This window comes from Podarcis tiliguerta, assembly GCF_965153285.1.
Source record: "Podarcis tiliguerta genome assembly, chromosome: 11".
In the NCBI taxonomy this organism is placed as follows: domain Eukaryota; kingdom Metazoa; phylum Chordata; class Lepidosauria; order Squamata; family Lacertidae; genus Podarcis; species Podarcis tiliguerta.
In genome coordinates, this window is record NC_139544.1 from 33,340,819 (window position 1) to 33,354,868 (window position 14,050).

Consider the following 14,050-nt stretch of genomic DNA (forward strand, 5'->3'; position numbering starts at 1 on the left):
GACTATGTCAAAATGAGGGGTGTATGAGTGCTAAGGATGCTGTTCTGTCAGCACAGGATTTATCCTTGTACAACAAAATCTCCCCCCTCCCCCCCCAATCTCTTCTGAAGGTTTCCCAAGCCTCCAGAGTAAATTTGGGGGCAGTGGGATGTACATGAGGGGAATTGTCTCTTTACACTAGTGCTAATCCTTACATTCACACTTTTATTTAGTTGAATACTGCCCATAGTTTTGACACACTGTTAAATTATAAATGAAGAAGAAGAAGAGGAGGAGTTTGGATTTGATATCCTGCTTTATCACTACCTGAAGGAGTCTCAAAGCGGCCCACATTCTCCTTTCCCTTCCTCCCCCACAACAAACACTCTGTGAGGTGAGTGGGGCTGAGAGACTTCAGAGAAGTGTGACTGGCCCAAGGTCACCCAGCAGCTGCATGTGGAGGAGCGGAGACGCGAACCCGGTTCCCCAGATTAGGAGTCCACCGCTCTTAACCACTACACCACACTGGCATTACTTAATTTTTAAAATAGCAGGGAATCAATTAATTTATGATCAGCAGAGGAAAAAATTGTACCCAAAATGCTAAACCATACATCAGAACTGACCCACTGAAATTAATAGACTTAAAAGTCTACTGATTTTAGTGGATCTAGTCCCTATGTATGTATGTGGATACACAACCCAGAATCTCTTTATCTTACAGTTAACATTCTCATAGCATAGAAGTTCGTTCATTTGATCATGAAATAGTGCTTTCAAAAATACATCTGCCCCCAATTCCATCATAGCATAAAATACACAGGCATTACGTACAAGCAAACTATTTACAAATACCTACATTAAGTGTATAAAACACATTCAGTTGTTTTTTTTGCAATTATTTTAATTGGTGAAAAATGCTTAAAATCACTCTAATAAAAAGGTTCCCTGAATTATGATGACACAATTACAGCCCAAACCAGGGGCTCTGTTGACACACAATAACTTCTGCATGTTGACTTCTATGTATCACAGTGATACCTGCAAGTCAATTGAAAGCCCATCCATGCAAGCGCATATGAAACTTAAATCAGTCTTGAGCATTAAAGAGGTGTGTTGCCTCTGTCATCCCCGCCCCCTTCTAGGCTCTACCCTCCCCTGTAGAACAGTCAGTATTATCAGTTTTGATCAGCTGCTTCCTCTGTTGAATGCACATAATTTTCTTCAGGTGTTGGGGAACAAGAATTTTTTGACGTACAGTTCAGCATTCTGCTGGGAGATGTGTGGGAAATAGAGCAGGAGCAATCTTGAGCACCGCATGTCTGGCAACTCGAATACACAGGAAGAGCTGACTTTGGGGGCTCTGAATCATCTTTGCACTGATTACTGCTAAGAGCAAGCTCTTCTGAAAATTTGCTTTCCTTATTTTGCTGCAGACTATCTTCTTTCTCTTCCAGGGCACGAGCAAGCATATAACTAACTTTTCTTTGATGGGCCAAAGCTTCCTCCTTATCATTCATCTGTAGAAATCAATAAAAAATAAAAATAAACAGTGTATATTTATTTTTACAAAGATAAAAGAACACCATTAAGATGCCCTCTATGAAGCCATACAAGTTACCAACCAAGTCTATCAGCATCCTAATGATTTCCTGTGGATTATCCAATTCTTCTATTTTCTTGCTGTCAGCGCTGGAAGCAAGCATGCCCATCAACTTTCGCCCCAAGCTTTTCCTATTCCCTTGAAATGTGAAAGCACCTGGGGGGAAAAAATAACATTCACATTTAAGTCCTGATCTTTGAGACATTCTAAACAACAACCACCTTTTTAAAGTCCAAATAAAATTAAGCCCAAAACTAATATACCACTGGAAAACTGAGGCTGTTACCAAACGAAAATAAATGGCTTACATCTATAATCCAGCTTCCAAAAGTACACATGCTTTTTGGTGGTGACTGCTACACTTTTAATAGACAAAATAATAACCAGCACATATAGAACAAAAAGAATAGAGCAAAATGTTCTGCAGTTAAAGTGAATAAACAGAGAACAGTGGAGTGCTAGTAATGAAGGCCCAAATATGCTGATCTTAGATAACATGTTTTGAATCCTCATTCTATATTAGTTATTCATAGTCTGTTACAGGGATAGCCAATGCGGTGCCCTCCAAACGTTGTTGGGCTCGGACTCCCATTAATTCCACTTGGCAAAACCAAAGGCCAGGGATGATTGGCGCTCCAAAGGTTGACTACCCTGCTCTACTATTAAGCTCCAATGTCCTATCAGCACCAGAAAGGCAATAATACAGGGGTGAGAAGAGAAGAAATGTATGCAGGTGCTTGAAAGAGAGAGGAGAAATTGCAATAAACTGGACGAAAATTATATGAACTCCAAAAAGGAAACGAACTGTTTATTACTTTAGTTCACTCACTGGTGGATGAATCCTCTCCCATCATTCAAAATACTCATTTTTCAAAGCAGATTGCAATCATAAGATCACGCTTTTATCATATTGAATATCACCACATGCAAATTATACATGTGCCAGAAAAATGCTTCCTATGGTCTTTTAACTTGACATTTATTTTATTGGACATAATCCAGCATATTTAACACCACCACCACCAGTTTGGAGAGATTACTCCATAATTTTTCATAGCTGTCTCCCTGTAAAGACCTTTTCACAGATAATGAATAAGTGAGATTCAGAAGGCTTCAAATTAAGATATCCTCAACTTTGGCTGTGATGTTTGAACAAGACCATTGTGTTTTGAGGTGATATATAAAAGTTCTCTCTTTGATGATGTTATCTGTGATGGCTCATTGATCTACTGCTCTTCATGAGATGAGCTGTAATCAAGCAATTAACATGCATGAACCAGCCTTAAATTCTCTTGGTAGGGACTGCTTTGCTACTCTGTATGCATGCAGCATGGTTAGCTACTATGAAATTCCGGCCACCAAATGCATGATGTCAAACAGTAGGTTTTAGGTTTATTCGAATAGGTTTTATACAAAACAAAAACTGCAAATTCTGGGCTACTTTCAGTACCACTGAGAATCATGCACATGGAGAAAATTACCATCGTCTTTTATGTTTTTCCAGTTGAATCGTTTCTTGTCTTTTCTGCAGATCTTATTCATCTGTGCGAGTCCCAGAGCCTGGTCCCTCCTCCGCATCAGCTGCTGCTCAAATGCAATTCTGAAGGCATCTGCCATAATATATGCTTCTTCTTTACTCTTCTTCAGAAGCTCAAACTATGTTGTTGTTTTTTAAGATTGAGAGAAGGTTCAGATGACGTTCAAAAAAAGAGTGAATGAATCCACATTTTGGAGCTTTTTTAGTCATTCTGTCCCAGTACATTGGTATGGCAACTGCTTCCCCAAATGAAGTAGAGCTATACACACACACACAGTCACTAGGTGACCAGAAAATTTAATTCTAACAATTGACTGGGAAAACCTCTAGTATACTCTGCCACAGGATTGACATTTAACAACAAACCCCATAATAAAAATGGCTGTCCACACATGGAGGCACTTTGTTCTTTGTTTACCATGGAACTGGGCTACACCTTGTGCTAGGATGCAGAATCAATGGTCAGAGTACTAGAGTTGCTACAAAAATAAGTCTCACCCACTGCTGCTCCCTATAAAATCCTCCTGCTTAGGCAGCAAACACACCCAGACTTTTTCTCTGTGTGGAACAGCAACCAAGAAAGCAGAGACAGACAGACTTCTAGAAATAATTATTGGCTACCAAACCTCTCCTAGTTGCATGAATGGATTTCATCATTTAGCCTAAAGAGGGCTGCACAAAGATAATGAGATGTGCCTACAAGAAAATGGCATTGATTCAGAACAAACTTCTTCCATTAGAGAATGGGTAGGCAAAGTAAGGCCCACAGGCCAGATCAGGCCAAATTGCCTTCTGGATCCAGCCTTCGGACGGTCCGGGAATCGCTGTGTGGATCGCCAGCGTGCACGTTCTTTCCCTCTCCCTCACATGGCGGCACCTCAGCCTCCTCCCTCCCTCCTCCTGGCTTCTCCCTTCCCTGCCTAGAGGAGGAAGGGGGCTGGGCTGTGTTGATGCCAGCAGCAGCAGCGTTTGAGCAGCCGCCATTTTAAGCAGCCTCTCTCCAGAGCCCTTTTGCGTTCTGCTCATTGTCCTTCTGCCTCTGCCCCTGCCGCCAGCCCCTGCCGCTTGCACGACACAGGTAAGCAGCCACCAGGGCTCGTGGTGCTCTTGCATCATCCCCCCCCAAAAAAAATATAGTCCGGCCCCCCACAAGGTCTGAGAGACAGTGGACCAGCCCCCTGCTGAAAAAGTTTGCTGACCCCTGCATTAGAGCAAGAAAGATCCATCTTTGGATCCATCCCATTTTGTTTTCATAGGCTACCCTTGTCTAAATATACTCTTATGCATTGGGCCGCTAATACATATACATATACACATATAATATATAATAATAATAATGCAAGTTTTAGATATCTGTCATCATAAAAAGGAAAAGGCACTGACATATCAGCTGCCTAAACACTGTATTTTTAAGCTTGCATCATTTTGAACAATTTCACACATGACAAGTGCCTTCTACACATCTTCATTAAAAGGGACAACAATGTTACTTTCAGTCCAAGCATAAATACCTCTTGTTTGAGCTGAAGCAGTTGTTTTCGAGTCGCTGCTGACATTCTTGCACAGGAGCATGGCTCTCCCTCAAGACCACTGCAAGTGCAGGCTCCAAGTACTGCCAGCTTCAAATTCAAATGCACACCATTCCATTATCGATTATTATTATTATTTTACAAAACACAGAATAAGGGTAGACTTCTACATCTTCATACAAGTTATATTACTGGCTTGGATCCAGAGCGGCCCTTTAGAACAGAAGGACTGCTTCCATTTCCAGAAGTTACTACAATCTAATAGAAGCTCCCATTCATGAAAGGTAGAGACGATTTTCTCTGATTCCCCTTCTGCCTCATGCACCTTCTTCCAGAGTATCCTCCAACTCTCATGGGAAGATTTTCAGGTAGTGTAGGTGGGGATCAACGAAAAATCACCTCTCACCTATCCCCCACCCAGCCCCAACATTCCATTACTGTAACTAAAATCAGTATCATTATGAGCTCTTGGGCTTTTCTATTTTCAATTTCTCCATTTCACAGCTCGAAAAAAGTTGTAGAAGATCAGCTTGGGGCAGACTGGTCTAGGAAGAAAGAGGGAGCGAGCAATGGTATTTCATGAAGTGGATAAGATCCCAAGTCCAAATGGAGGAGGGAAAATAGTAGCCGAAAGAACTGAAGCCTCTGCCCTTCCACTTCATTCTTAAAGTAACTGGAATCAGCAAAAGACTCAAACAAAGCAATTTTAATATACACACCTCAAGTCCTGTTATCTCTGTAAAACCACGCTTGCTAAGGGACATGTTCCCCTGAACAATCTTCCGCTGTTTTGCATCTAGGACAGCGAGAATCTCCAAGTGCTGTTGTTCCAAAACTGTAAAATTAAATATTGAGCACGGAAACAGTTTGTGAAATTTCCAATCAGCTTGTTTTGCTTCAAATCCTCACGTAATTTTCAAATTTAATAGGGTTTGATTCTTCATTTACTAACTTGTGGGGTATTCACAAAATAAAGGAGCTTAATTTCTGAACAAAGAGCTCAAGCTCACCTACAAGTTTATGTTGGAAGCTTCCCTAGTCTCAGATTTTGTGGAATTGGTTGAGGTCACACACTAAGGAGGAAAAGGCTCTTTACAAAGCACTAGTTTTATAATCTCATATATTATGGACTGAAGATTCTGCATTTGAAGCAGGTTCAAAGCTGTGGTTTACTAAACTATGCTGAAATTATGTGTCAATAAGTGTTGCCAGTGGCAATATTAAACACTGAGAGCCAGTGATGGTGCAGTGTCTTAGAGTGACAGATTAGGACTAGGGAGATTCAGGTTCAAATCCTTTCTCAGCTATGAAGCTCAATAGGTGACTTTCAGCCGCTTGCCATCTAACCTAGGCTACCTAGGTGAGTACATGACGATGCTAATCTTATTGCTACTTCATCAATGCAACATGCAAAATCCTAAATTCCAGTATATTCAGTGGGTATGAATGCATAATTTCAACCTTATGCTTCTAAGTGCGACATGATGTTCAAATCCTTTCAAGAGTACAAACAAAAGTTTAAGACTAAGACATTATGCCTAAACTTTACAATTATATGTTTTAACAACTTGCATTTTTGAAAATACATTGGTTTAACTTACTCTTGGAATATCTTGTTTCTTTTGTGAGTTACAATGCAATGGCCTTTGGCTAAAAACAATAAATATTGGACTAATATATTCTGCATCATAGAAAGTTAAACTGAACACAGTACACTTTTCAAAAAAGATTAGTCTTTGCTTTTTTGCATCTAAGATGAAGGTAAGAAACACAATTTCTTTAAAAGGCAAAGAACTGAAAAAGGTGTAGCATACTTACATTCATTTTCAGACTTTAATGTTTTAACTTCATCAGTTTTCAATTTCAATGTTTCCTTAAGTGCAGCATTTTCACAATAAATTCTGTTGACAATGGCAACAAATGACATGTTTTAAAATCATACCTCAAACATATCCTTCTATATGTTGCAAAACTGAGGTATCACTTTGGTATATATACCTGTCATATTTTTCTGCCCAAGACTCTTCTGTATTTTTGAATTTCTCCTGATTAATTTTTATTTCCCACTGTAGAACATTTATTTCCTATAAACAGTAAAATGTTAATATTAGAAGAAAGCAGGACAATATTCCATCATTTGAACATTATACTCTTAGTGTAGTAAAGATGGATCGAATTCCCTCCTACATCCCATAACCACAATGCTCAGATTTATTCTCCAAGATCATATAATTTTGCCTTAACTTGGCAAGAAGCAGCCAATGCACAACTGGCAATGTTTTGAAATACAGTGGTACCTCGGGTTACATACGCTTCAGGTTACATATGCTTCAGGTTACACACTCCGCTAACCCAGAAATAGTGCTTCAGGTTAAGAACTTTGCTTCAGGATAAGAACAGAAATTGGGCTCCGGCGGTGCGGCAACAGCAGCAGCAGGAGGCCCCATTAGCTAAAGTGGTGCTTCAGGTTAAAAACAGTTTCAGGTTAAGAACGGACCTCTGGAACGAATTAAGTACTTAACCCGAGGTACCACTGTAATTTATTGCAAGCAATCACCTGGTTCAAAAAGCCAACCACAAGCCAGCTTGCCTGTTCTGCTGGGCAGTAAGTACATTCCACACACCCCTAACTGTGGACTTAGTGCTCTCCTGTTCACTTTTCCTGATGAAATCTAGGATTGCAGTCAATTGTTTGTCTAAAAATACTGAGTCAGCAACTTTAGATAACTCTGATGAAAGACAAAATGTCTAGGAATGTTCTATGTATCCACACATTCATGCAATCTGTCTACTGCATTAATGTGAAAATCGATGTTCTAGTTTTCACTATTGTGGAGAAAAACTTGAAAATCTGTGGGCACAGTGCTCGCTAAAAGAGAAGAATCAAACAGTTCTTCCCATGGAATAAAAAGTCTGTGCTCTGAAATCTCCCAATTATCCAGACACATCTTTTCCAATAAGTATTCCAGCAAACTATTACAACTGTACTAAATAAAATATTATAAATAAAAGACAAATCAACAAAAATGTGCAGTGCAGCGCCATGAAATATTTACTGAGAAGTAAATTGCAGCGTTCAATGGATCTATTTGCCCAGTAAGGGTTGAGGTCTTAAGCATGCTTAGTCCATTGAAATCAAGTATGTTTTGGATTTTTGCTTTAAGGCTGCAATCCCATACACATTTCAGCTATTTCTGCCCCTCTTCAGAGAAAGAATAAGGTATAGTCTTACCTTTTCTAAAGCTCTCTTCTGCTGCTCTGTTTTTTTAAATACCGCTTTAGTATGACAAGTGGCTTTATCCAGGACTGCCTGAGAAATAAAAATTTTAAAAGCTGAACTATTATGTCTTGCATAATATTATGTCTCGCAGATCATACTAAAAGTGAAAACATATGTAGCAATCAGTGGCAAACTTTGAGCTCTCAAATTTCAGAGGCTCCCCACTGCCTCTCACACTCTCATACAACACTGTTATGGCGCCCCCTGCAGCGCAGAACCCAGTACATCTGAACTGGTCATGCTACCCTAAAACTGCCTCTGCATCAATTAAGGAGCCTGTCACCAACTTAAGTAATAAAACCATTAACAGTGAAGAACAGCTGTCTCATTTGAAAACAGTACATGTACAATTTGAAAAATGCTACGTTACAAATTTCATGTAAATTCATATATATTAGTAAGTTACCATGCTCTGCAGAATTTTTAGTGCTTGCTCTTTGCCTTCAAGTTGTCTTTGAGATGCTTCCAATTCAACTCTTAAAACTTCTATTTCCTGGGTACGAATAAAGTCACGTTGAGTAAACAACAATATTGGGCATCATACAGAGACTTTCTGCTATGTGTAGATGGTACACCCGCTTGTGTGATTGGAAGGATTTCTCCCTCAGGCTGCAGCCCCATCTCCACACCATCTCCCACACTGTTCTGGAGGGTTCCCTGGCCAGCAGGAGAGGCTCCTGCTTAAGACATCAACCAAGGCAACCAAGGCGGCTTCAGTGCCATAACCAGGCCTAAAGCCAGACCGAAATGGATCCAGAAAATCCACTTCCTCCAAATATGGGTGAAGCTGGACTTCTACTACTCTCTCAACACCTTGCTCCATATTTTCTATTGCTTCTGGGTCTAGGGACACCCTATTAGTGAGAAAAATAAAGTTCCAAATTAAGTCTTACCAAGACAGGCACTTACCTCTTCAGCTTCTTGAAGGTGTTGTATTAATTCTTCATTTGATGCCTCAGAGTTAGTTTCTGTGTGCATTCATAATAAAAAAAAGCATCCTGGTTTGAAACTAATAGGATGACATGCTTATTTCTAAGTGCTTATTTAAAACATTAAAAAAAGAACTTGAAACCAGCTGTTTCTCAAAACTATGTTTGGTAATTTGCCCTCCCATTGAACTTTTATGTAATAAGCATTTAATACACCACTTCTTAAGTTTCAAGAAATAGCATCTGATTGTTGGAAGGAGAGAAGAAACCCACATTGGGCATCTCCCAATGGCGGAGGGGGGGAAAGGATGCAAAAGAACTTTAGATCAAAAGGTAAAGTTAAATCAACGCTAACTTATTTAATGGCTAACCACACATTTGTTTGTCTCCATGCTGAGCTGTCCAGCACATGAGGTGCAGTAAGGCACCCGACTCAGGCAATGAAGACAAAAGAGATGACTCTCTGTCCACACTACTGCTTCCAGAACACACACACACACACACACACACACACACCCCACTGGCAAGAGGGAGGCATTCTGGTTTGCAGAGAACGCTTTGTGGAACAGCTTGGCTCCCACCAACTTTGGTGAGAGCTGCAGTGTTCTAGCAGCAGAAGTGGTGAGGCCTGAGCCCATTCAGCAGATGGGGCAGGAGGCGGCAATTCCCAGTTTACCTCAGGTGGCAAAACAGGATGGGCCATCCATGTCTCCATGCATGCGTGGAACTATGTTTCAAGAAATGCATAAACAAAATAAAAACTTGGGACACATGCACTCTAATGGAGATTCCTTAAAATAAAATAAAAGTAAAACTGAGGTGGGGAGGGGAGTTCACCAAAAGGCAAAGCAAGAAAGTGAAACATCAGAGAGCAGCTGACCTCTTTTAAAAAGGAACGAGGGGGGCAGGGGAATGCAATACTCGAAGGACAAATTTCAAAATAACTGCCTGCAACACTTGCACAGTCATAATCCATACAGAACTCCAACTTGCGCTCGAAGCAATAGTTTTCTGGGAGAAGGAAATTGTATTTCCTCAGCAACATCCAGTTATTGTTTTGAATATTTGAAAAATGAGTTTCCTCCCCAAAATGGACTCTCACTCATGTTACAATACAGTGAGACGCTACTGTACACTGCGGCCTCAGAGATAAATGAGACTACATTAATCTCTTTCATGCTTGGAATCTACAAGCTGGGCTACATCATTAGAAGCCTAGCACCCAAATGGCTGAGTCAACAAATAAGCGCCTAGTGTGCTGACTGATACACCAGTCCCCTGTACAGCATTGTTTACAACTTATATAAAGCCTTAAATACTGCCTCCTCTCCTCTCTTGTGATCCACTGGAATCTCTCATTTTTTACAGGAAAACTCGTAAAACAGTATGTCTTAACTGATGCAAGGTCTAATATTTTGAATTCAGTTATTATAGCTTCTGTTTAAGTCAACATGCTTAAGCACACACAACTGGGTCAACACTATCCATCATACATATATCTTACATTCCTTATTTTTGTTTTTGAACACCTATAGGTGAAATGCTCAGTATAACTGAAAATTTGAAACCAGCATTTTAGCTGATACAATAAACTGTTTCGCCTGCTGCTCTATATTTGTTGTTCTGTGGTACTTATATGCTTCTGGAGATGTTTATGAATTAAGTATCTTAATAGCAACATTTACGTGCTGTATGAAGAATACTAAATGGTCCAAAAGTTTGGATTGAACTAAAACCTTACCAGAGCTGTTTTGTCGGTTGCAGCTACGAAATGCATTGATTCCCATTTTTTTGACCGACGTGTCATTCAAACTGTTACACCTTGAGCAACGGAAAACTGTTGCATCACATTCTTCTCCTTTTTTTGGCAGCATAAACGGACTGAAGCTTTTCCTTGCTGAACCTCTTCTAGGCATACCTGGTTCATACGTATCACTTTGCCTTCTAATGAGTCCATTTCCCAAGTCTCCACATGCCATGTCATCATCTTCACCTTCTGAGGTCATACCCAGTTTGTTCTGCAATGACACTGCTTCACTCATTGGCAACACAAATAGCTTCTTATTTCCAGCTAGCAGTGCCTTTGTTTAAATACAAAAGCTTTGTTTAAACACAAACACGTCAGGGAAAGTTGTGCTGGAAAATAAATTAATAAAAACGAATAATTATGTTATAACAAAACTAAAGATGTCTCAGTTTCTTTAACAGTCACTTCCCCCGTCTCTAGACAGCAGCAAATAGTTTTTTTTACACTGTATTAAGATTTTCCTAAATAACCCATGCTTCTTGTCGAAAAGATTACTAATTACAGGAAACATTTCCTGCAAATTAAACACATGTATTGTTAGTACTGATTTCAAAGCACAACTACAAAATAAGATTCCAAGAACTTAAAAGCATATCAGTGTAATCTTATGCCTTGCTGGCAGGACCATAAACACACCCAGCCACTTTGTTTACTTTAAAATGTAATAAAAAAGAAAGCATTGTTTAACTTACAATCCAACAACTGCAAAATCACATCAAGACCTATGTGGAATTGAGTTCTTGTATGAGACGTGCATATTACACTATGTTATTGCTTTCCTAGTTCTCTTTAATAGAATCCAACCATTTATAACATGCTCACCAAGGAATTCTTAACACTTGGCTCCTTTTTTTTTTTAGCAAATAATGTTAAGAGGAAGCATTTATAGAAAACCCTCTCTTCATTAAAAATGTCTTCTTATGCTGTTTTTGCACATGGACATTTAACTTTAGTAAACCATTTTGAATTTGTGCTGCTTGTTTTTAAGAAAATAAAATGGAACTTCTGTTCACCTACCCTTTAGAGACTGATTTAGGCATAAATAGTGATAGGAAGAGCTTGTCTTCTGCACATCCATGTTAATATCACAGTATGAATCAAGGTCATGAGTAACATTGTGTATACATTGTTCCATAATGCTTACAATGTAGGCACACTTAATTTGGGGTGTCAGGGAAGGAAGCTAGTTTGTTAACATGTAGTCTTAGTTGGTCTCTAAGGTGCTACTGGACAATTTTTAAATTTTTAAAATTTATTTTGCGTGCCTCAGACCAACACGGCTACCACCTGAATCTAGAAACATAGAATCACAGAATCAGAGAATTGTAGAGTTGGAAGGGACCTGGAGGATCATCCAACCCCCTGCAGTGCAGGAATATGCAGCTGTCCCATACGGGGATCAAACCTGCAACCTTAGGGTTATCGGAACCACACTTGTATCAACAAAAAGCATTAAGCACTGCTCATTTCTCATTAGAATGCCACACAGTTAGAATGCCACACAGTTAGTTTTATATTTGAAACAACAAGCATTTTATATTTATTAAGTACACAATGAGCAAAGCATATTTATCTGCAGGTATAAACCACAGAGCCTAGGGCTTGCCAATCAGAAGGTCGGCGGTTCAAATCCCTATGACGGGGTGAGCTCCCGTTGCTCGGTCCCTGCTCCTGCCAACCTAGCAGTTCAAAAGCACGAAGTGCAAGTAGATAAATAGGTACCGCTCCGGTGGGAAGGTAAACGGCGTTTCTGTGTGCTGCTCTGGTTCGCCAGAAGCGGCTTAGTCATGCTGGCCACATGACCCGGAAGCTGTCTATGGACAAACACCCATTACCTCAGCCTATAGAGTAAGATGAGCACCACAACCCCAGAGGTGACTGCGACTGGACCTAATGGTCAGGGGTACCTTTACCTTTACTTATATAGCTAGCAGGTAAGTGGCTGGGGCTCAGTGATAGAGCATCTGCTTTCCATGCAAAAGATCCCAGGCTTCACCCTCAGCATCTCTAGGTAGGGCTGGGAGAGAGGCTTGTTTGAAATCCTGAACTGCTCCCAATCAGTGCAGACAATGTTGAGCTAGATGGACCCATTGTCTGACTTTTCCTGATGTCTTAACATTCCATGGTGGATCCAATATTGCAAAACACCCCTTATTGCTGCATAACTGTACATCAACAGGCATTTTATATTTATAATGTACACATTTATACGATTCTTCATATTTATGTACAGTTGTAGCTGGCAGAAAAGCCAAAAATGCATGGACCCAAGATTACAGAACACACCTTATCATACAATGGACCCCCTTTCCTTATTTTAGGGCTTTCCAGAATAAAGAACTTATCCTCTAATTATCTCTTTCATGGGTAGCTCAGTTGACTAGAGTGTGATGCTAACAATGTCAAGGTTGCGTGTTCAATCCTGCCTAAGGGACAGCAGCATATTCCTGCGTTGAAGGGGGTTAGACTAGATGATTCTCAGGATCCCTTCCAACTCTGTGATTTTATCTATCAATTATGACAACACCTTAAGCAGGGCTTTCTCTTCTGTTTCCCCCCACTTTTCTTTAAAAATCTGCATGCCCAACCAACATTCAACAGGTGCAGCTTTGAGCATCACATGCGTCTCCACACAGGGCAAAACTGTGGTCTGCTGAAGGTCTCCCTTTGTCACCAATATTAAAAGGTACAGGAAAGAACGGCAAGGAAAGCTCCCCGTGGGCAACGCAAAATCTCAGAGGGCGCCAGAGCCGAGCGCACGCAGCTCCCGCCAACGCGAATTCTGACTAAAAAGAGAACGCGAAGCTTTACGAAGAAGTGTGCATGCACACGAAAGCCTATACCCAGAACAAACTTAGTTGGTCACTAAGGTGCTACTGGACCATTTTTTAGTTTTTTTTATTTATTTCCACTTTCACGAAAGAGCGCGTAGCGCGAGCCTCCCGGGTTTCCCTCCAGAACCCCGACGCCCCACGGCTCGGCGCCCCTTTCCCTCTCCCGAGGGGCCGGGCTTTCCAGAGCTGCGGGCCTCCGCGCGCAAGCCAAGCCCGCCGCAGACCCACCTGGCCGGCGAGGCGAGCAGCGCTTCCTCCTTCCCTCCAGTCCAGCCGTCGCCCTTCCCGGTCCGTCCCTCTGTTCCTCCCGGCCTCCCTCCGGGGCAGGGCTTCACCTGCCCGCCTACCCCAACTAGCCCTCCCTTCCCCGCAGCTAGAGGAGGAACCTGCAGAGTGGGCACGGTAATAGAAAAAGCTTGTTGTAAAGATCAATCTAACTGGCCCATTAGTTTTTTAAGGTGCCGCCCACAAACCTCTGCGCCGTTGCAGCAGGAAGAAATGGTACCTGACCCTAAGTTACACCCGTCTGCTGCGAGGCAGTGTTTTTTTTTG

At 41.0% G+C, this 14,050-nt stretch overlaps 1 protein-coding gene across 3 annotated transcripts; it reads right to left on the reverse strand.

Moving 5' to 3' along the window:
• Positions 1 to 835: 835 nt before the first annotated feature.
• On the reverse strand, positions 836 to 13,826 carry CCDC125 (coiled-coil domain containing 125). 3 transcript variants are annotated; one of them, XM_083404094.1, is made up of 12 exons: positions 13,727 to 13,826; positions 10,599 to 10,993; positions 8,838 to 8,896; positions 8,335 to 8,421; positions 7,881 to 7,958; positions 6,647 to 6,732; positions 6,467 to 6,549; positions 5,368 to 5,483; positions 4,631 to 4,738; positions 3,064 to 3,238; positions 1,605 to 1,738; positions 836 to 1,499 (listed from the first exon to the last, which is right to left on the reverse strand). In XM_083404094.1, exons 2-12 carry the CDS (start codon positions 10,897 to 10,899, stop codon positions 1,158 to 1,160), a joined length of 1,569 nt encoding a protein of 522 aa, XP_083260220.1. In that variant the 5' UTR covers positions 10,900 to 10,993; positions 13,727 to 13,826; the 3' UTR covers positions 836 to 1,157. The 3 variants fall into 3 exon arrangements, with proteins under 3 accessions (XP_083260220.1, XP_083260221.1, XP_083260222.1); XM_083404095.1 differs by having other exon boundaries at positions 10,599 to 10,938; positions 13,727 to 13,804; XM_083404096.1 differs by having other exon boundaries at positions 10,599 to 10,875; positions 13,727 to 13,789.
• Positions 13,827 to 14,050: the final 224 nt, after the last annotated feature.